The sequence below is a fragment of the Gossypium hirsutum genome, chromosome A04 (genome assembly GCF_007990345.1).
Source record: "Gossypium hirsutum isolate 1008001.06 chromosome A04, Gossypium_hirsutum_v2.1, whole genome shotgun sequence".
Classification (NCBI taxonomy): Eukaryota; Viridiplantae; Streptophyta; class Magnoliopsida; order Malvales; family Malvaceae; genus Gossypium; species Gossypium hirsutum.
This window is the reverse complement of record NC_053427.1, coordinates 82,268,963-82,290,480: the sequence shown is the minus strand read 5'-3', so window position 1 is coordinate 82,290,480 and position 21,518 is coordinate 82,268,963. Positions and strand designations below refer to the sequence as shown.

The window sequence follows — 21,518 nt, the reverse complement described above, 5'->3', positions numbered from 1 at the left end:
TTCAGGTTTCAAAAAGTGATTTAACTCTTATCTAATAGTCAGATTTCCAGGGCAGGAATCGAACAAATGCTGTTTTTGCACTGTGTTCTTTGATATCATAGTAGTCGATTTGTTTCAAAATTTTGTGAAATATGTTGCTAAGTGGATAATGTTATAAAACTGAACATTCATCGAAAATTCTGCCACCTTAAGGAAAATTTTTTGTATATACACACAAAACACTGCACAAGAGCTGAGCTGGGTTGAGGCCGCCTTGGGCCATGACCATGTATGGCTGAAAATTCATTTCTGCCACTATTGCTTATTCCTTCGTACAAACATCTTTGAATGCCAATCACAATATTCCACAGCATCCAAGCATATATAAGTAGAGAAAAATATAGCAGCTATTACTTGATGCATTCATGGAGGCCCAAGCTCAACACCCAAATAGACTACCACAATAGAATTATGAACAACTTAGAAAAACATGCTTAATTTTGGTATAAATTGAAGCCACTATTTACATTCTACCTTCTTCAATCACTTTTGACTTCTATTATCTACACAACTAAATCTTGGAAGCTTTTTATGTTGCTGTCACTATACAGTATACACCCCATCAGAGACAGTTGAATACATTTGAATACGAGATTGGATTGTAAGATTCTAGAGAACATACCGTGCTCTTTCCTTCGGCCTTGGGCTCTCCAAATAATCTTTGCTTTTTGAACACAAATTTCATCTCTTGGTAAATATATATTTGAATTCTACGGGTCAAGAACAATGTCTTCGCTTCCGCTTTCGCCTTCAACCTCAGACTCTGAAAAATCTGGTCCTTCAAAAGCGAATTTCATCTCTTGGTTGACTAATTCGGCAAGGTCTGGCTTGTTAGCATCTTTGTATGCATCCATGACAGCCTTAAACAAGGATTCATTAGGCTCAATCTCTCCGTACTTTAGTTGGCTGTATATTCTCTTCACACCTTCCAACATACCAGCTTTCCCATAACAACTCACCAGATTAATGTAAGTAATAATGTCTGGCTCCAGACCATCATCCTTCATTTTCATGAATATGTTCAAAGCCTTGTCAATCTGCCCTGATGACCCGTAAGCATATATCATTGCATTGTACACAAAAGACTCGAGAGGTATTTCCGCTTTTATGATGGCGTCACAAGATTTGAGTGCATAAGCATGTAAACCTACTAAAGAAAAAACAGTAATGATAACAGCTTGTCTTGCATATGGTTTCCCTTCCTGGTATGATGATTCTAGTTGTGTTACGGCTTCAATCGGAATGCCTCCCTTCTTGAGTGACGTTAATAGTACATTAAAGGATCCCATGTCGGGTAAAATCTTTCGGTTAATCATTTCATGCAACAATTCACCACATCCACGCAACTGGCCATTAGTGACATAGCATGCCATCACCTTATTGTATGAAGAACAGTCCCTTAACAAACCAGACTGTTTCATCTCATCTGCAACATCAATCGCTTCGTCGAGCATACCCATGCTTTTGTACAAATACATCATAGCTGCAAACGAAAACCCATCCGCGCCACCATTTTCTTTCAGATTGTCAAAAATACATCTGGCTTCAGATACCATCCCTAGATCTGCGTAAAGATTAAGCATACTATTTGATGCAACAATATCTGGACCACCCTCTAGATCCTTAATCTTTTCGTAAGCACGTTTTGCTCCTTCCAAACACCCGACCTTGGTATAAGCCTTAATCAGTGAAGTTAGCACTATCTTGTTTGCTGATATACCAGATTCTTCCATCATGCGAAAATACTGAAGAGCTTCTTCAACACCACCAGTTTCAGCAAATCCATTGATTAAGGACCCAAAAACAATTTCGTTAGGCTTCACCCCTGCACTGATCATTTCTTGGTACACATCAACAGCATCAGAAAGCTGGCCAAGACGGGCATAGCATGCAATAAGAGAGGAATATGTTTGACACTTTGGTTTTAATCCTGCTGCTCGCATTTCACCTAAGAGGTCTCTTGCGTGATCCACTAAATCACCTCCAGAAAACATTTGAATTAGGGAATTATAAGTGCATTCGTCAGGCCAAGTCCCATGATTCCTCATGCTCTTGAAGAGAGAATAAGCTTTATCGTAAAGTTCCGCTTTGCCATAGGCTTTGACCATGACATTATACTCGAGAACACTTCTGTTCTGCCTCGGACTATCTCTTTTGCCATAAAATACAGCCTCAGCTTCAGACCAAAGCCCCCTTTCAGCATAAGCATCTATAATTGCAGCACTTGTCTTGGATGAAAGCTCATGATCCAAAATGAACTTTTCAAAAAGCATCTTCGCTCGGTCAAGCAGTCCTTCAGCAATATACATCTTTATAATTACAGGAAGAGACTGCTCATCAATGTCAATACCAAATTCCTCCATTTCTTCAATCACAGTCTCCGCTTCTTGAACCATATTCCTCTCGCACAATATATGAAGAACAGTTCTGTGAGTTACAATATCAGGGAAAAGACCTACTTTTCTGATTTTCCTATAATATTCCAGGGCTGCTTCAATATTTCCTGCACCAGCATACAAAGACAAAAAGATGTTATAAGTCTTCGTGTCAGGAGGTATTCCCCTTTCTTCCATCTTAGCAAGCAAGGATTCGGCCTCCAATAAATGACCATGACTTCCACATGTAAAGATCATAGTGTTAAAGGTGATCGTATCCATTGCCACACCGGATTTCAACATTTCAGCAAACACATCCGCCGCATCTTTGAGGCGACCTGCTTTTCCATACAAATCAATCAAAGTATTGTATGTAGACGTTAGTCGTGGCTTTCTCACAGAACTTTCTGTATCTGGTGAACCTGAAGTTCCCGAAACAGGACTTCTACCACCTGTCCTGAATAGCTCAGTGGACAGAAACTGCTTAAAGCTAATGGCTGAACCAGACCCATTGTCTAAAACAATCATCGAATCCAACTCGATATCATTCAAGTCCACCCTGCCAATGCACCAATCCTTATAAAACGTATCTGCCCTATCAAAATCCCCAGCATCCTTGAGAACCCTAACAACCGTATTCATGGTTACTTCGTCAGGGTAAAGTCCCCTAAGTCTCATATGCTTAATCCAGAGCAAAGCTTCTTTCACCATACCAGCCTTCCCATAAACATCAACAAGCATACCGTAAGTATTATTAGTAGGCAAGACACCGTTTTTCGCCATTTCAATCCAACAAAGCCTCAACTTATCCCATTTTTGAGCTCTCCCCAGCGCTCGAAGCACGATATTATAATGAATTACATTCGGCACATAATCTTTCAATGATTTGAAAAACTCAAAAACATGAATAAGCCTCTCACAGTTACTCTGTTCTTTGAGTACCACAGTCTGTTCTTTAGGACTCAAATTCTCACAAACCGAAGCGAGGGTTTTATCTAAATTCTTATCGGAATCCAAAGACCTAAGAATCGAAGGCAAAACACCTCCATACCTCTTCTTTTTGACATTACTCCAAGAGCTTCTAGCAGGCAAAAACAGGGTTTTGGAATGACAGTATAGCTTAAACTCTAGATGAAACCTAAATCCTCTTGAATTCAGCATCTGGGAATAAAAGTTTACGCTTGTACGTAGTCCTGGCTCAAGCAAATTTAGGTTATTAGAAAATCTTGAGTCATTGAATTTAAACCCGGTAAAAGCTCTAGCAACGCAAGGAAAATGGAGGGGAGGGAACTTACTGGGCAAAACCAAGATGTGAGGTCGGAAACTTTCACGACTCAATTCTCCTGAACTGTAACTCCGAATCATTTTGTGGGTATTGGGGGTTTTCCTTTGGGTGGGGTTTTCGTGGGGATTTAGGGTTTTAGGGTGAGTGCATTTGGTAGGGTTTTGGTGGTGCTCCGCTCAGCTGGACATTGGGTTTTTAGCATTTAAGGAGAATTGGATTTGGAGTTAGCACGTCAGCATTCGCCACAAAGGCATTAGAGTCGGTGTTAGGGTTGGTATTGATTCCGTTCAGTCGAATTTTTTAATTGTTTATATAATTTTTTATATTAATTTTCAGATTTATTATTTGACAAAATTTTAAAATGTTTTTATAAATATTTAAAAATTATTTTTAAATTATTTTCATTATTTTAAATATAAAATATTTATTTTTATACTATAAAAAATAAAATTAATTATATATTAAATAATTTTAAATTTATATTTCATAAATTATGTTTTGTTTTTTTTTGACAAACATAAATTATCTATATATCTTGATTCGGGTTGATTTTTGGTTTTGTAAATTTTTTTCTCTAGTGTTACCAAAGCGAAACCAACACTCAACAAGTTTACAAAAGCAAATGTATAAATTAAGTTAAGTCTATCAATATTTCATTAACAAATGATTGATCAATTTAATTTTACTTTAAATCGAATTATTTAAAATAATTAATTTAATAAAAAATGATAAATTGAATGTATGAATTAAGTTAGTTTGCACTGACTTTTGCTCAACTACAACAAATTTACAACCTTTTATTTAATTTTAAAATTATTATTACTAAAAAGTGCAACACATATTTTTATTTACATTAATGGAGGTTTGTTGTGTTTTTTTAGAGGTGTAAGGGGAATAAGGTGTCATTATGAGTATTCTTTCAAAATTGTTGCATATGGCAGTGATGCAAGGAGTTTTCAAGTTTCATCCTACATGTCTTAAGAGTTCATCTTACTCATCTTTCATTTGTTGATGATCTTATTCTTGCAAATGGCACAATTAATTTAGTTATTGGTATTTGGTGCATTCTTCAAGAGTTCTACTATTTTTCTGGTTTGCAACTTAATGTTTCTAAGACTGAGATCTTTGCTGCTGGTATGAGGATGATTTAGTAATTGTGCAAAGGGTCACTGGTTTTAAGTTGGGAAGGTTGCCTGTAAGCTATTTGGGTGTGCCTCGGGTTTCTAGGAAGCTGTCTATTAATGATTGTAATTCTCTTTTGGAGAAAATTCAGGCAAGAGTCAATGGTTAGGCGACTTGACATCTTAGCTATGCTGGTCGGTTGTAGCTTATCAAATCTGTAGTCTTCAACATTCAGGCTTTTTGGTGTAGACAATTCTTAATGCCTGCAGCTGTGCTAAGAAGAATTAATCAAATCTACACCAGATTCTTTTGAAAGGGGAAAGATTTTGCAGCTACTGGTGCTAGAATTTGCTGGTAGTCAATTTGCTTACTCAAGGCTGAAGGTGGCTTAGGATTGAGAAGCTTGGTTGACTGGAATAAGGCTTGCATTCTACAAAAAATCAAGGCCCGTCTTACCGAAGAGGTCCTCCTTTAGATTGCTTGGGTTCGGGCTTATGTTTTGAAGGGAGGGAGCTTTTGGGATGCTACTTGTAATTGATCTGCCAGTAGCTAGAATTGGAGAAGATTTCTTAAAGCTAAAAGACATTGTTGCTAGGTTGCCTGCTGGCAATATTGCTACTTTAAAGATTTTGGGGGAGATTCGAGTAAAAAATAATAAAGTTCCATGGCATTAGCTGATCCGGTTTGCCTTGCATATTCCAAAGCAGTCGATCATTGCTTGGATGGTTGTGTTAAATAGGCTTCCAACTAAAGATAAGCTTTCTTCTCAAGGTCTCAATGTTGATATGGTATGCTTATTGTGCAACAGGGCTGAGGAGTCTAGGGATCACATGTTATAATTATTATTGTCTATTCTAAGAAGATTTGGGGCTTTGCAACTTTGACAGGGTTGTTGGCCATTGGAGACAAGAGCTTTCATGGACTATTACGTGGTTTAAAGGCAAGTTTCGTATTGAAAGAGATTACACAGACGAAATTGATCAATAAAAAGAATACTATTAATATTTATCTTTGTACAAATTAGGAATTAGTTAAATTTTAATTGTATAGAATTATTATTCTTTTGTAAGACTGCTTTTGCACTCAAATAAATGAAATTCACTGACAAAAACCAAAAAAAAAAATCCACAAACATGTTATAATATTATTATGTCTCCCCATTTTTCTTTAATCACTGTAGTTTATAAAATGGGATTAAAAATTATTGTAACTCAACCTAACTCACAAACGACCTAATCGATCAAAACGATAATACATTGTGACTAAAATTTTTGCAATAATAATAATAAACAAGGGCAGCTTTTAATATTCTGTAAATAGTTCTGGAAGTACATAAGTATTGGGATAATTTAATACTTAGGCTCTAAATCGTATCCAGTGATATACAAATACAATCAATTTTATATCTCAATCAAACAAAATTAAATTATTTGGACGCCATTTGGAAAATCTTGGTGAAGGTTTGCTAACCCCTGATAAAACAAAGTGGCCCCCGTCAGCAAAAAACATTTCTGAACAGCAAATTAAATGAATAAGCAAAGAAAAGCCACCTATGAGGTAAGGGAGAAGAACAAAAAAACTTGTAGCCAAAAGCCCTAGTCCACCTACAATTTGTATCGCAAATACCCCCCATTTTCGATTACCACCTCCCGTCTCATAGTGCTGACATCATGGTTCTTCTTGTAGCCTCCCGCTTCATCTCAGCTGCTTTACCACTACCTCGGAAATACATATATACTTGCTGCAAATCCAAAAAAGAGATCGATGAGGCTTATGTTATTTCGGTGAGAGTGTCAGATACGGTTATATATAAAGAGTCGAAGGGTATAGACAAGAGAGGGATAAGTGGACCTGAATAACCCAGATGCTGACAAGTGATTCACAGCAAAAAAATGCAAAACCGACGAAGTATAATATCTGCAAGTTGAAATGAAGCAAAGACTCAAGGCTATATGATTCATAAAAAGTAAAATCATGATCCTAAACAGTACTGATAAGGGCGATAATGTAATCAAAAATTGACTATGGCAATGGCAGCCTAATGGTATGAACTTACCCCAAGCACATAATTATAGCTAAAGAGATCCAAAGCAGGTAAAATACCTCTGCACAAAGAATTACACCATTAAGACATCAGCTATAGATAGATCATAAATGTGATGGGATATTTAGAGATAGACTTGACCAACTTACGCAAGGGATTTTCCCTTGAAAATAAATGGAGGAGCAATTGCAGCAAGGACGCAAAATAATATATGGAACTGCAAGGAGGAAAAGAAGTCGGAAATGAGGTCTTTTCCACCATATGTTCGATGAATATTGAACAATTTCAATGAGAAAGCAATAAGCTTACCACGTAAACGAAGAAAAAGGATCCAAATTTTAACGCACTATCAGTCCTGTAAAAGGAGTTCGTACATAATTATATCCGATACAACTACAGATCCGGGTAAAGTATATCTAAGTGCATGACTAAAAGTGGCATTTCTAAATAATTCCTATAATTTTATTTTGGTTACAATGATATACTAGTATTCATAACTTATTCAAATTCAATTTAAAAAAAATTGAATTTGATTTGATAATCAATGAGTTAAGCTCAAGCTCGAAAAACTTGAGCTATCAATTAAACCGAATTCGAATTCTGTAATACTTGATCCAAACACCTCCGAATCTAATCAAACTTACATTTTAATGTATATTTATATTATGAAATTACATTTTTACTCTTCCTATATAAAAAGAGGTCAAGTACATAAGAGTTCAAACTTAAATACGAACGAGCTTAATCAAGTTTGAACTTAATAGTTCATTCAATCTCAAGTAGTGTGCAAACTTAAAAATTGGTGTTTGATTGAATCTTATGTCGAATATCAAATCTCGAATTTCGTTTTAAGCTCAAATTCAAGCTTGACACTATTCAACATCTCTCAATTACCCCTGTTAGGCTGTTTGAAGTAAATTCCACTGGTACATGGTTCATGCATAGGGTATCCTAGTATCTTCAGTCACCGTCTAGAAAGCATCAAAACATGTTTTATGGTCAATAGATCTAAATTTCCAATTTGGTCACAACATAGAGTCAATAGTTACAAATTTAGTATGCCATAAACCGAAAAAGGAACAAATGAAAAGTAGTACCTGCAAGCACCGTAAAGAGGACGATACCACAAGTAATAGCCTCCAGGGACGCCAGTTAAGAAATATATGATGGCTAGAAACCAAATTGTTGGACCTAGAACAAAATATAATATAAATTAATAATATGATCAAAGATGCCCAAATAGCAATTAAATACTAACGATTAAGGGCTACAGTGAGTAACCTTCAAAACCCACCTTCTCCCTTGATCCAGGCTACAGTGACAGCCATTACATTCCAAGTGAGGCAGATGACCAAACCTGCCATGTCCGGAGAAATTTATAGACGTAAGTTATCACAGGCTACCATAAAAAACATTTTTTCAAGACATGAACAAGAAATGAACATTTCAACTAATTCGTCTTTTAACTAAAAGATTCAAGCTGGTTAGAACGAGCAAGAGAGAAATTAATAAATCTGCAGAGAAAAATGGAGTGAAACAAAAAAGCACGTTTCTTTACCACCGCACAGAGTTATGTGGTCCTTTTTCGCATAAAAAGTGGATCTTTTGTTTGAAGAAAAGTATTGTGGATTAATTAAGAAGCGAAATCGTTTATCTTTACAAAAAGAAAATAAAAATGAATTTTATGACATGGTTCCACCAATTTTCATCATGTGATACCATTGAGAAATAAAAACAAGTAATATTAAAATATTTCCTACAATTATTTTTAGTATGGAATAATTCAATCATTCACTTTGACATCTTATTAAACAAAATGGTAATATTGTTCCACCATAGATAAAGAATTTTGGTTTTTGACAAATATATATCAAGAACTTTAACTCACCTATCAATGATGTGAAACCAACATACATGATTGTTTGTAGGTGGATTGGTATGTCATTTGAAATGTCATTATGGATAATAGGAAAAAAAGGCGGCCAATTTTTCTCCTCTATCACCACTCCAGCTGCCAAGGCAAAGTCAAGAACACATGTCAAAAAAATTGGTAATGCACAAAATCATCAAGCATATAAAAAACAACCTACATCGTGCTAATGCCTCCTCCCTCCGTTTCAATTCCTGCATGATATAAAGATAACACTCAATTAGTATCAGGACAATTTATTCTAAAAACAAAAGGAATCACAAAACCACCCTACAGACGACATTATTTACATTTGAAATTAGTATTTTCAATATGAAAAGGTCAACAACTCAGAAGTCAGAACATAAGACATTATACAGGCATTCAGACAGAAAGAAATACATTAAACTAATGCTAACTTGACATAAGAAATCAAAACCATAGGTTTGAATCTCAATTTCTGAATCATATTTTAGTTTAATGTATTTCTAAGTACTTCACAAATGCGTATAAACCGAAACTGCACTATGGAAGGAGTAAATTATCAGCGTAGATACCTAATACCTCAAATAATTATTCGAAAGCACGAGTTTTATATTTCATCAGCCAGCCTTGCTCAATTACAAGCAGACAACAGAAATTACCTGCTCTCGCCTTTTAAGTTCAGCCTCCTTTGCTTTAAGTTCCTTTTCCTTTTCTTTTATATCCTGAAGTTGATAAGATCGGAAATATCAAAAGAAGTTTTTGCTTAAACAGAATACTTAGAAGGATTATGGTAGCCCATTAAATATCTGGAAAGTTTTAGTATACCTTGGCAGAATCAAGAGGAATATCTATTGTTGCACCACGGTCATATGGTTCAGGAGGAAGGGGTGAAAGCCTTGATATACTACCAGGATTCTAATATTTGTATATTAATAATTAAAGAAACACAAGCAAGATCATATAAGCCCTTGCAGAAACACAAGCACAACACATAAACATGACAGAATATCCAAGAAAAGAAAGTAAACTAGCCACGTGAGAAACAGTTGCATTGTCAAGAAGTGTTCTTGCTTAAAAGTTTCACAACGCAAGCAAGGAATAAGCTAATGGGAAAATGAGTCCCGTATGAATTTGGGACAAGAAAAAGATGCACAGAACTGCACCTACAAATCAGGATCCAGGATAGCTCTCCTAGAGGTTAGTGTGCATTCTCGCTAGGGGTAATTTTTCCTTTCATGTAGCATCTTGTTGGACCTATCTGATTTCCATTATAAGTAATTGAGCTACTGGAGAAGGGGAAACAAAGGAATTTATTGAAATCGAGCAAGATAAAAGGCAGGTGCTAGGAAAAGAATTTTGGTACACCTTTACCAATACCAACAGTAGCAACCCCCATAAAGCCATTTAAAAATCAAGGCATTTCTATGATCACGTTCATTAGCATAAAACATCGCTGGAACCTTCAGCTAATGACAATCAATCTCATCAGTTTGAAACCAATATAACTGCTTAAATTCCAGTGCCACTAACAATCATTAGAACCAAGTCAAAACATGATCGTCATGATAAAAATCGATGATTGTCGTTCATTAGTCATTGCATCTAACTTATGTGTACAATAGACACATACATAAAAGTTCAGTATGTTAGCCACTTAATATCTGCCACCGCTTTTAATGTTCTCAACAATTGAAATTACGGTAACGAAAATTATATAGGTAAAGATAACCAGACAACTGTAGGGAAACAGTACTTACTGAAGAATTAAAGGAACCTCCACCAGATCCTTTCCTATCTGATGGATCCTGCAATAAATAAAATGGAAAGATTCATATCATTTTATAAGCAAAATTAAATCACTATTTGTAACATTGAATGTATATAGTGACAAAGTTTCGTCTGATTTAGCTTACAGAGAAAAAAAAAAAAGCAAACAATATTCACCAAACAAATGTCATATACCATGAATTCTTTTGTATCAGGAACAAAACCAATTTATCTTTTTTTTCTAAGACAAAATCACCATGCCACACCTATATCTATTTGTATACGTTTGAAAACTACATCTCACAAAAAAAAGAAAACAGATAAACGCAGATACTAGAGCTACATTTAAAAAAAAAAGAAGAAATCCTATCTCGAAATTTCATTAACTCTTAACATAAAGAATTTCAATTGGCAGCGGAAATGTAACAGATCAAGCAAATTCACTCAACCAGTATGACCTAAATCAACAAAACCTAACGATAAAGTCTCGCAGAAAAAACAAAAGGAAACAGAAAAATATGCAAATCCACAACAGGAGGCATTGCCGTTTATATATAAAGTCGTGGCGAGGGAACTTACCGCGAAAGGATTAACCTCTTCCTCAGCGAAAGGGTTAGTATCGTAACGACTCATAGAAAAACGAAAACGAAAATGGTAACACTAAACAATGCGAAACGGATATGGAAATGAGACAGTGATTGCTGAAAAGAAAGTGTTAAGAAAAAAGAAAAGAAAAGATGGAAATGGAGAAAATATAGAGAGAAGAATAAGGAAAGGGACGAAGTGAGTGATCATAACAACGGGTGGATGTAGTTAATTTTTGGTATGAACGGTGTTTGTTTGTTTCTAGAGAAAATGGAAAGGGAGAGGCAAAACCTCAGCGAAAGAGTTTCGCGGGCTGCGGCTGGGATTTAAATACGTTTTCAACTTTCGGGCCAATTCTGCGGTTTCTTTAGTTACAATAATAGTAATATTAATTCTCTTATTCTTCATTTTTATTTTCTTTTTAAATCCTTTACTGAACGGTGTCGTTTTCACATTGTCTGCTTTCCTATTTGGCTAACAATATTATAATCTATGATATACCAAAAAAATATTAATTAAAGTTCTAAGAAAGTATTCTAAGAATATGATAAATTAATTAATAAAATTTAATTTATTATTAATAAACAAATAATTAAATGATTTATTTTTAGTAATAGTAATTTATTTTTTATTTATCTTATAATCTATGATTAAATTGAAAATAAAATTTAAATTTATCATATGCATTAAGTTTAAATGTAATTTGCCTCATTAATGCAAACAAAACACCCAAACCATAAACTTTTCAATCTCTCAAGAGCTTTCCCTTAAATGTTTTCCTTCAAATCTGACAACCGTGATAAATCTACGCTGTTGTTTCCTACCACTACTACACCTCCGTCATCTTCTCCGCCAATATTCCTTTGGCGGCGTTTCTTAATCATTCATCTTCATCCCATTGGCCCTCCATTTCCAGTTTGCAAGCTTGCTACTTTGGTTACTCCTCCTAACTTTAATGGTCTTATCCGCCTTCTTTGTTTTTGCACAATTATCTTCCTTTCGATATATGTTTACCGACACGATTTGGACGCTTTATTGCCCAATCGTCGTTTGGATGCATGATGAAATTCAATTTCATCGTACTAAAGCTTCATCCTCCAGTCAAATTCTACAACTCCTTTGACTTTTCTTTTCCTTTTCTTTCTTTTCCTTTTCTATCCTTGCTCCATTTGTTTTACATCCATACTCTTTATGCCATGTTCATTCATTTTCATGTTTTTTTTACTCTTTTAATAAGTTAAATAATTTTGTTAATTTATTTTTTTAATAAATTCACATATTTTTAATAAATTCATAAAAAATAAAATAATTTTAAAATTTTTTATTCTCACCTTGTACTTGAATCCAAACATACACTCTATCGCTGTTTCTAATTTCAATGTATCTAATTTCATTGCTACAGTAACTAATCTTACAGCCACCATTGTTTTTAACCTCACTAGAAGTAAACATACCGCCCATCCAAATTAAGTCTTAAACTATTTCATTTCCATAAGAACTCTTTTATTCAAATGTGGTAAGCTAAGGAAGAAATTTAAAATGCTTATCATGTTTTAGCTTAATAATAAATTTGACCATTAACGTTTACATATTTTGTTAAAATAGTCCTAATTATATTTTTGAGCCTTTTTTAGATATCAACCTTTGTTTTTTTTTTACAATCTACTTTTTCTAACCGAATTAATAAATAAATTTAAGGTTTTAATTTTTTTTAAATCTTTCGTACATTTATTTATTAAGAATTTTTTTTATTAAGTTAATGTTTTTAGATAATCATGTTTATTTTCTTTAAATTATTTTTTTAATTTGATATATTATTTGTTTATTTTATTATTTTTCAAATATAATTACTTTATTAAATTATCTAAATAATAAATTAGATCTTATTCCACATATAAAAACAGAAAAAAGGTGCATTTTGGTAAATAATAAATTACGTCTTATTGATTTCATAAAATTTCCATTTTAGGGTTGAATTGATTGTTAAGTTTTGGTATATATATTCTTGATACCTGCATTGAAGAGAATAAACCGTGAAGTTAAAAAAAAATATATAGCAAAAGACACTTCACTCAAAAAAACAGAAGACAAAAGCGAAACCAAAAGTCGAGATCCCCAAATTTTGGTTACAGTGAAATCCGAAGATCCATCGGTTCAATGGCGCAACTTGAAGAAATAGATGAATCGAAGAATAAGAACAATAAGCAGCAGAAACGAAATCATGGATCAACCATGTTTTTCGTAATGGTGGACTACCTTTTCCTGCTCATCTTCTTCGGTTTCCTCGTTTTCATTCTCTTTAAGATACTTCATTTCTTCTGATTATTCTTCTTCAGGTTACTCTTTTATTTCTTTTATCAATTACCCTTGTTTTTCGCCATTTCAATTCAACAAAAAATGTATTGTACTTCTTTTCGTGATCTTTTTGCCTGCACATTCAATTAACTGCAACTCTTTCACTCTTTCAAAATCTGAGACATTGATTTTTTTCTAGACATTGTGTTCTTAGGTATTCTGAATCAATGGCTACGATTATGTTATCGTCCTTGTTAATGACACTTTGGGAAGGAAATTATTTCTAACATTGTTTTTGTTTGCTGCGTACACTTTATCTTTAAACAAATATACGCCTGAGAGGAATGTGGTGATTGTAATTTTACTCCTGGGGATAAGTTAGATTCAATTGATTCAAATATGGTTAATCGAATTATATAAATGTTGTTGTTGATGATGAATCCATGTGATTGTATGATCAAATGCACGTTTATTTTACTCATACAAAACTCTTAGAATTTGGTTCTTATAGGAGACTGGAGTTGTTAATGGTCTTGGAGCTCCCATTTTGTTTTAAGTTAAATAGTATTTTGGATTGGTATGGTTTTGTCAGTTTGAAAAACCCTTAGTTGTTCAATCTTTGAACATATATATATATATAAAAGCCTCCTTTCAATAATTTATTTGCTTTTATAAGAACCAAATGACTAATCTTCTCTGAGACTACATGTATAGGCTTGAGGAGGGTCTTATTTTGTTTTATGGATATAATATTGGGAGAGGGTTAGGGGAAGACAGGGTTTGAAATGATGTCATTTAAGTGCTTGACAAGAGCTCTAATCATTGCTCCAAACATGTGCTGGCTCTGAGAAGAGCCTGCTTGTTTCTTCATTTTTGGCTGTGCTAGCAATTTAGCATTGCTTTTGGTTTCTAAAAATACATTTTAACAATAAAAGAAATGCTAACAATGAGCCAAACCAAAAACTAGGTTACCATGTGTTTTTCAAAAGCACTTTTTAAATGTTAAGCTAGTCCTTTTATAAGTTTGCTACTTTGTATACCTTTCAGCTGTCCCTTTTGATTTGGCATTGCTTCATTTTCCCTTGCCCTCTTAAATGATTGGCATGGAAAAGAATGTTTGAGGGTGATGAATATTTTGTAATGCCACCCATTCCTACTATCTGATTGTAGTTAATGAAATGTGAGTAGCAGAGCACACTTTTGACAGAATAGTGATAAAACACATTGGAGTATACTACACACTGATGCTGGCCAATGATAGCGGTAAAGTAATGGGCCAATCATCCTTCACCTTTCAAATGACTAAATCAATATATGTAAAGCCTCCTATAGCTATCCATACTAACCACAAGGTAATGCATGGTGGTTGTTCACCTCGTCCCTTAACTATATAATTGGGAATTTGCTCCCCGCTCATGAAAATGAAGCACATTTCGTGGTTAGTCATTTACTATTGCCGAGAACTTTAAATGGTCGTTGTAAACCTTTTTGCTAACCAAAACATTTGTTCCCTTAGTAGCTGACCAATAACAAATATGTTTAATCTAAGTTTAAATCGTAGACTTTTAGGATCACAACTTGGCCCATTGGTCTAGCATTGAGAGAAATTCCACATCTAGACCTGTCTTTTTATTTGACTCACTGCATGTATTTTCATCACGTTGCTTTTATAAGTAACAATGATGATCATTTATGATAAGTATTAACAGTAAATATCATTGCAAAAAGGATTTAAATTTAGTTTAAAGCAGAATAACAATAGATTGTATATTAATAATCTTTGTAATATTTGAATTTGAATTTACAAATTTGTTTGTTATCAACATTAAATTCAAATATTATTATATGAATTTGAATCGAGTAAATTAACAGTGGTACTTATGATTTAGTAAGTAGAAAAAAAAACAAATTAAGATTGTCGAAACTATTTTAAATTTGAAAAACGGGAATCGACTTAAAAACAAAAAATGGAGTCGTCGCCGATCTTTTTTAAGGTATGATTGAATCACCTTGAGTTTGATCATTTTAATAAAATATTTGGATTTATTAAAACGATGATTTTGATTTACGAAATTCGAGAATAAAGGTTCGGAAGTCGGTTATCACAAGGAAGGGTTAGCACTCTCGTAACGCCCAAAATTGGTACCGGATTGATTAATTAATGTCTTAACGTCGAATGTTTGAAAAGATTTTAGAATACGATCCTTTTAGTTTTTTTTTAAAAAAACTTTGAATAAATTAAATGGAATGCTAAGACCCTCTTATCTCGAAGAAATAAAATGTCACACCCAGTAAGTTAGGATACAACATTTCAAACTCACGTAAATAAGTTTGTCTTTTAATTTTCAAAACTCATGCATTTCAAAAAAAATATTCGGTTATTTGGGGCAAATGAAAAATCGGTAACCAGTAAGTTAGGGCACAATCTCTCAAAATTTCAAATACAGAATATTACATTTTTTTTTTGAAAAATCCCTACTTGTTTTACTTTAAGGAAGGGTATTCGATTACTTAGATTCGACGAGAAAAATCGAAACCCAGTAAGTTAGGGCACAATTTTCTCAAAGCTCCCAAGTACCGAGTATTGCCTTATTTAAAATTTTGAATGAAATGCAATAAATAAATGAAATGTATTTTTATTAAAAAGGATAATTCGATGACATAAGGAATGAAAAACGTGGCAATAACATTTCATGAATAATCTAAAATAATAAGGAAATGCAAAGGAACAACTTAGAATACATGCAATAGCAGCATATCATATACTATAGAAATACCCCCATTTATAACCAAGGGTTAATGAACTAGAAACCTATTTTAAAAGAAGTTTCAAGTAAATCACACAAATAAAATATAACAAGTTTTAAAATAAAATAAAATGAATAATAAGAAAAATGAAATTTTGGAAATATTCCTATACAAACTATACAGAATTTTTAAAACAGGTATAAATACAAGAATTTAAAAATAAATAGAAAAAAATAAAAGAAATAATATATTAAATAGTAATGTACAAATGAATTTTAAAATAAATATCATAAAGTAAATAATGTGAATGAAAATTTGATCTGTATCAAAAAAAATAAAATAATAAAATAATATGTGTAATGCGTAAATGAAATTCCAAAATAAATAATATGCATAAAAGATTAAAAGTAAATGATATACAAAGTAATATATATATATGAAAAACCTAATATAAATAATATATATAATAGTAATAATAATATATGAAGGTGTTTCAGATAGACAAATATGCATATGAAAATAAAATAAATACAAAAGTGTGAAATCAAAATAATTTAAAATAATATGTTAAAACAACATGTTTATTCTAAAAAAAATGAATAACTAAAACTTAATTAAGAGAAAAACAAAATCCAAGGGATAATTTATAAACAAGACAAATCATTAAAACAGAATTTTGGCCGAAATTAAATGTACACAAATGTTTGAAGACTAAAACCAAAGATGCCCCAAATCTCAAAATACTGCGCTAAGGGGAGGGCCGATTGAAATAGCACGCAGATTACAGGGACAATTTAAAAGAATTTAAAAAAACTTAACATGACTCGATTGAAAGCTAGCGCGAATGAGGGGGACTGATCGCGCAAATTACCCATTTAAGGGTAAAATGCACATGGATCCACTCCAAACGCGTACTGACTCTCCCCCCAATGCTGTTTTGTTTTATTACTCAAAATTATAACCTACTTTAATTCATTTTTTGCTTAAAAACCATTTTGACTTTGATTTTTTTTTAAAAAAAAAAACCTAAAGTTTTGGAATCCCTCACTCTCCCCTCTGCTCTACGCCGAAAGGCTTATGCCCAAGCCTTCAATTGCCCTAAAAGTCCGCTTGCGACCAACGAAGCAGAGTCCTCCGACAGTACGAGCACGACGTGCGATGAGTCCATCTCCTTCTCTCCTATCCTTTAGTTCGTGTTGTGGATCCGAATGGAAAGGTAAAAAAATAAAAAAAAAAACGAAACAAAATAAAGCCGTAGTAAATAATCCACCTTTGAAAATATTCCTTGTTTGCTTTCTATTGATTTTTGCGTGTATTTTGTATATAATCTGTAACCAATTTCTCTGAAAAATAAGAGTAAAAAAAAAACCTTTTACATATGTTTACGAAGGCTTTTATAGCCTTTTTTTTACGTGTTTTACGTGTTTACAGGTACGATTGATCACGTCTCTAATGTGGCGAGGTGGATGAGCGCAAGACGTGGAAGGGCGCGCGACGTACGGTGCCTGGGGACTGCTTCGATTGCGGCGGCTGAAGGTTGGCTGCTAGGGTTCTGCCGAAAATTTTTTTTTTGGGGGGGGCTAAAAATTTGGGCTAGGGTTCAGGTATTTTAGGATTGGGTTTGTATTGGGCTTGGTTGAATTGGGTCTGAGGGTGTTTTGTTTTAATTTAGTATTGGTTTGGGCCCCGGGCTAAAATTGAGCCCAACAGCTGCCCCTCTTTGCTCATTATCATGTAACGAGAATGATGCAAAGACTTTGAATGGGTCAATTTTGCCCGGTCTTACCAAGGTTTGACTTCGTGATTCTCTCTTTCTTCAGGTAACCTCACTTTAACCCACTGCATCTTCAGGGGTATAGGAACCCGTCTTCAATCTGCTCCCCTACTGCTTAGGAAGATGAGATCTGTAATTTTTAGCCTGTTACCCTACTGCTTAAGGGGTTAAGGCTCACTGTCTTTGATCTGCTCCATTACTATTTAGGGATAAGATCTGTACTTTCCAACTTGTTACCCTACTGCTTAGGGGGTTAAGGGTCGTATCTTCAACCTGCTCTCTTGCTACCTCAGAGAGATAAGGCCGGTGGCTAAAATCTACTCCATAGCTGATACATGGAGATAAGCTCTGTAATTTTCAGCCTGTTACCCTACTGTTTAAGGGTTAAGGCTTGTATCTTCAACCTGCTCTCTTGCTACCTCAGAAATATAAGGTCGGTGGCTAAAATCTACTCCATAGCCGATACATGGAGATAAGACTCGCCATTTTCGATCTGCTCCATAGCCGATACATGGAGATAAGATCTGTAATTTTCAGCCTGTTACCCTATGGCTTAGGGGGTTAAGGCTCGTATCTTCAACCTGCTCTCTTGCTACATCAGAGAGATAAGGCCAGTGGCTAAAATCTGCTCCACAGCCGATACATGGAGATAAGACTCGCCATTTTCGATCTGCTCTATAGCCGATACATGGAGATAAGATCTGTAATTTTCAGCCTGTTACCCTACTGCTTAGAGGGTTAAGGCTCGTATCTTCAACCTGCTCTCTTGCTACCTCAGAGAGATAAGGTCGGTGGCTAAAATCTGCTCCCTAGCCGATACATGGAGATAAGACTCGTCATTTCTGATCTGTTCCATAACCGATACATGAAGATAAGCTTTGTAATTTTCAGCCTGTTACCCTACTACTTAGTGGGTTAAGGCTCATATCTTCAACCTGCTCTCTTGCTACCTCAGAGAGATAAGGCCGGTGGCTAACATCTGCTCCATAGCCTATACATGGAGATAAGATCTATAATTTTCAGCCTGTTACCCTACTGGTTAAGGGGTTAAGGCTCGTATCTTCAACCTGCTCTCTTGCTACCTCAGAGAGATAAGGTCGGTGGCTAAAATCTGCTCCATAGCCGATACATGGAGATAAGACTTGTCATTTCTAATCTGCTCCATAGCCGATACATGGAGATAAGATTTGTAATTTCCAGCCTGTTACCCTACTACTTAGAGGGTTAAGACTCGTATCTTCAACCTGCTCTCTTGCTACCCCAAAGAGATAAGGTCGGTGGCTAAAATCTGCTCCATAGTCGATACATGGAGATAAAACTCGCCATTTCTGATCTTTTCCATAGCTGATACATGGAGATAAGATCTGTAATTTGCAGCCTATTACCTTACTACTTAGAGGGTTAAGGCTCGTGACTTCACCGATACAACTGCACTATCCTCTGAGAAACATGATCTATAAAATCAGTTTCATGTATCTATACTTATGCCGAATAATTAGGATGCTATGATCGAAATGAATCAAATGCTCCTAGCTAGATGTGATGTTTATGTCAAATAATTAGGATGCTGTGATCAAAATGAAGCAAATGCTCCTAACTAGATGTAATATGAATGTCATTGGTATGAATGCAGAATGTCATGAGAAATGCCTTTTCTAACATTTAAGCTGTTATTGCTCGCTGTTTGTCATTGACATATTTCTTCTCATTCAACCGATATCTTTAACAGACATCTGAAGCAGTAGTCTTAACTTTAACTTCTCAAGGAACTCTAACCCTTAAGCTTGGTGGGTTCTGAATAATTGACCTGTTTCAGGTTCTTGCACTACTTAGAAGTTTCTAGAGTAATATGCAGAACTTCTTTTATGAAAGTGTTATTAGTCCATTGATCAATATTTCAATAGGAAATGCTTTTTGAAAAATATTATCAAAATGGACAAGATGAAACTTTATTGAGAACGAAGCTCAAGGTAGAAAATCAATCAAGATAATAGATTTTACTAAGGTACAAAAGATGTATAAGATGGAAAATTAGTGCTCCAGATATCGCAGTATGAGCTTCTCTATTCGGACTGTTCGAAACCCCCTAGGAGCCAAATGTGTGTTTAGGAGGTCCGAAGTATTTCATTGATGCCTTCAAGATGTAATATTCCTCCTTCTTGTTAATTCTGGTAGAATAAGGTCGCAACATGCCTCATTCTTGATTACAATTTGAGCTGCCCTTTTTTGGGTTTTCAACTCAAAAACCCCTTTGGTCTCAAAGTGCCCTTTGCGGGTTTTCACATTGGCCTTTTCTTTTATAGCTGAAGTTCTTCTTGACCGAATCTAAATTTACCGGGTTGGGAAGGCTTTTACCATCCATTTCTGCTAATATCAGTGCCCCTCCAGAAAAAGCCTTCTTCACTACATAAGGTCCTTCCTAGTTTAGTATTCATTTCCCTCAGAAATCCCTTTGCATATGGAGAATCTTTTTTAGTACCAAGTCCCCTTCCTGGAATACTCTTGGGTGAACTTTCTTGTTGCAAGCTTGCATCATTCGTTTCTGGTACATTTGCGAAAATTACCCATTTAAGGGTAAAATACGCATGGATCCACTCAAAACGCGTACTGACTCTCCCCCCAATGCTGTTTTGTTTTATTACTCAAAGTTAAAATCTATTTTAATTCATTTTTTTGCTTAAAAACCATTTTGACTTTGATTTTTCTTTTTAAAAAAACCTAAAGTTTTGGAATCCCTCACTATCCCTTCCGCTCTACACCGAAAGGCTTATGCCCAAGCCTTCAACTGCCCCAAAAGTCACTTCCGACCAGCGAAGCAGAGCCCTCCGACGGTGCAAGCACGACGCACGGTGAGTCCCTCTCCTTCTCTCCTATCTTTAGTTCGTGTTGTGGATCTGAATGGAAAGGTAAAAAAATGAAAAAAACGAAACAAAATAAAGCCGTAATAAATAATCACCTTTGAAAATATTCCTTGTTTGCTTTCTATTGATTTTTGCGTGTAGTTTGTATACAATCTATAACCAATTTCTCTGAAAAATAAGAGTAAAAAAAAATCCCCTCTTATATATGTTTACGAAGGCTTTTATAGCCCTTTTTTACAATTGTTTATGTGTTTGCAGGTATGGTTGAGCACGTCTCTAATGTGGCGTGGTGGATGAGCGCAAGACGCGGAAGGGCGAGCGACGTGTGGTGCCTGGGGATTGCTTCGATTGCGGTGGCTACTGAAGGTTTGCTGCTAGGGTTTTGCCGAAAATGTTTTTTTTTTTTTTGCTTTGGGCTAAAAATTTGGGCTAGGGTACAAGTATATTTTAAGATTGGGTTTGTATTGAACTTGGTTGAATTGGGTCTGAGGGTATTTTGTTTTAATTTAATATTGGTTTGAGCCGGGGCTAAAATTAGGCCCAACAAAGATGATGTTTAAATCTTCACCAAAAGCAAATCAAATTTGCATCATCTATTGCTGCAAATGTTTGGATAAATTAAAGGTAGTGGAACCATATTTTTGCATGTATCAAATGCAATAACTTTGAGGCTTAAATGCAAAATTTGTGTTTAAACTATATAGACATTTTTTTATCAAAACATAATAC

General features: G+C 34.6%; 3 protein-coding genes across 8 annotated transcripts; 1 reads left to right on the top strand and 2 right to left on the bottom strand.

Annotated features, from left to right (window-relative positions):
* Positions 1-459: 459 nt before the first annotated feature.
* LOC107948986 (pentatricopeptide repeat-containing protein At1g73710) lies at positions 460-3,987 on the bottom strand. The gene is made up of 2 exons (XM_016883676.2): positions 3,710-3,987; positions 460-3,607 (listed from the first exon to the last, which is right to left on the bottom strand). Exons 1-2 carry the CDS (start codon positions 3,777-3,779, stop codon positions 750-752), a joined length of 2,928 nt encoding a protein of 975 aa, XP_016739165.1. The 5' UTR covers positions 3,780-3,987; the 3' UTR covers positions 460-749.
* A 2,117-nt stretch (positions 3,988-6,104) lies between these two features.
* Positions 6,105-11,406, bottom strand: LOC107948985 (secretory carrier-associated membrane protein 1). 4 transcript variants are annotated; one of them, XR_005925771.1, is made up of 14 exons: positions 11,106-11,405; positions 10,517-10,564; positions 9,585-9,674; positions 9,419-9,481; positions 8,956-8,989; positions 8,754-8,876; positions 8,160-8,222; positions 7,963-8,056; positions 7,175-7,220; positions 7,015-7,082; positions 6,878-6,926; positions 6,673-6,738; positions 6,372-6,562; positions 6,105-6,293 (listed from the first exon to the last, which is right to left on the bottom strand). XR_005925771.1 is itself a non-coding variant. In XM_041111535.1 (14 exons), exons 1-13 carry the CDS (start codon positions 11,157-11,159, stop codon positions 6,476-6,478), a joined length of 885 nt encoding a protein of 294 aa, XP_040967469.1. In that variant the 5' UTR covers positions 11,160-11,406; the 3' UTR covers positions 6,105-6,332; positions 6,430-6,475. The 4 variants fall into 4 exon arrangements, 2 of the variants coding, with proteins under 2 accessions (XP_040967469.1, XP_040967470.1); XM_041111535.1 differs by having other exon boundaries at positions 6,105-6,332; positions 6,430-6,562; positions 11,106-11,406; XM_041111536.1 differs by having other exon boundaries at positions 6,430-6,562; positions 11,106-11,406.
* A 5,720-nt stretch (positions 11,407-17,126) lies between these two features.
* LOC107948984 (uncharacterized) lies at positions 17,127-21,435 on the top strand. Of its 3 annotated transcripts, XM_016883673.2 has the most exons (4): positions 17,128-17,370; positions 17,586-17,690; positions 20,653-20,777; positions 21,048-21,435. In XM_016883673.2, the coding sequence occupies exons 1-4, from the start codon at positions 17,232-17,234 to the stop codon at positions 21,084-21,086; spliced, it is 408 nt and encodes a 135-aa protein (XP_016739162.1). In that variant the 5' UTR covers positions 17,128-17,231; the 3' UTR covers positions 21,087-21,435. The 3 variants fall into 3 exon arrangements, with proteins under 3 accessions (XP_016739160.1, XP_016739163.2, XP_016739162.1); XM_016883671.2 differs by lacking the exon at positions 20,653-20,777 and having other exon boundaries at positions 17,127-17,370; XM_016883674.2 differs by lacking the exons at positions 20,653-20,777; positions 21,048-21,435 and adding an exon at positions 17,975-18,504 and having other exon boundaries at positions 17,127-17,370.
* The last annotated feature ends 83 nt before the right edge of the window (positions 21,436-21,518 follow it).

Coding starts and splice junctions, on each gene's coding strand:
- LOC107948985 (XM_041111535.1), bottom strand. CDS start 11,159: ATGAGTCGTTACGATACTAACCCTTTCGCTGAGGAAGAGGTTAATCCT. Junction 10,565..11,105: donor AAGAGGTTAATCCTTTCGCG/GTAAGTTCCCTC, acceptor TATTTATTGCAG/GATCCATCAGATAGGAAAGG. Junction 7,083..7,174: donor CCTTTTTCTTCGTTTACGTG/GTAAGCTTATTG, acceptor TCCTCCTTGCAG/TTCCATATATTATTTTGCGT.
- LOC107948986 (XM_016883676.2), bottom strand. CDS start 3,779: ATGATTCGGAGTTACAGTTCAGGAGAATTGAGTCGTGAAAGTTTCCGA. Junction 3,608..3,709: donor TCACATCTTGGTTTTGCCCA/GTAAGTTCCCTC, acceptor TGCTTGAGCCAG/GACTACGTACAAGCGTAAAC.
- LOC107948984 (XM_016883671.2), top strand. CDS start 17,232: ATGCCCAAGCCTTCAATTGCCCTAAAAGTCCGCTTGCGACCAACGAAG. Junction 17,371..17,585: donor TTGTGGATCCGAATGGAAAG/GTAAAAAAATAA, acceptor ACGTGTTTACAG/GTACGATTGATCACGTCTCT. Junction 17,691..21,047: donor TTCGATTGCGGCGGCTGAAG/GTTGGCTGCTAG, acceptor ATGTGTTTGCAG/GTATGGTTGAGCACGTCTCT.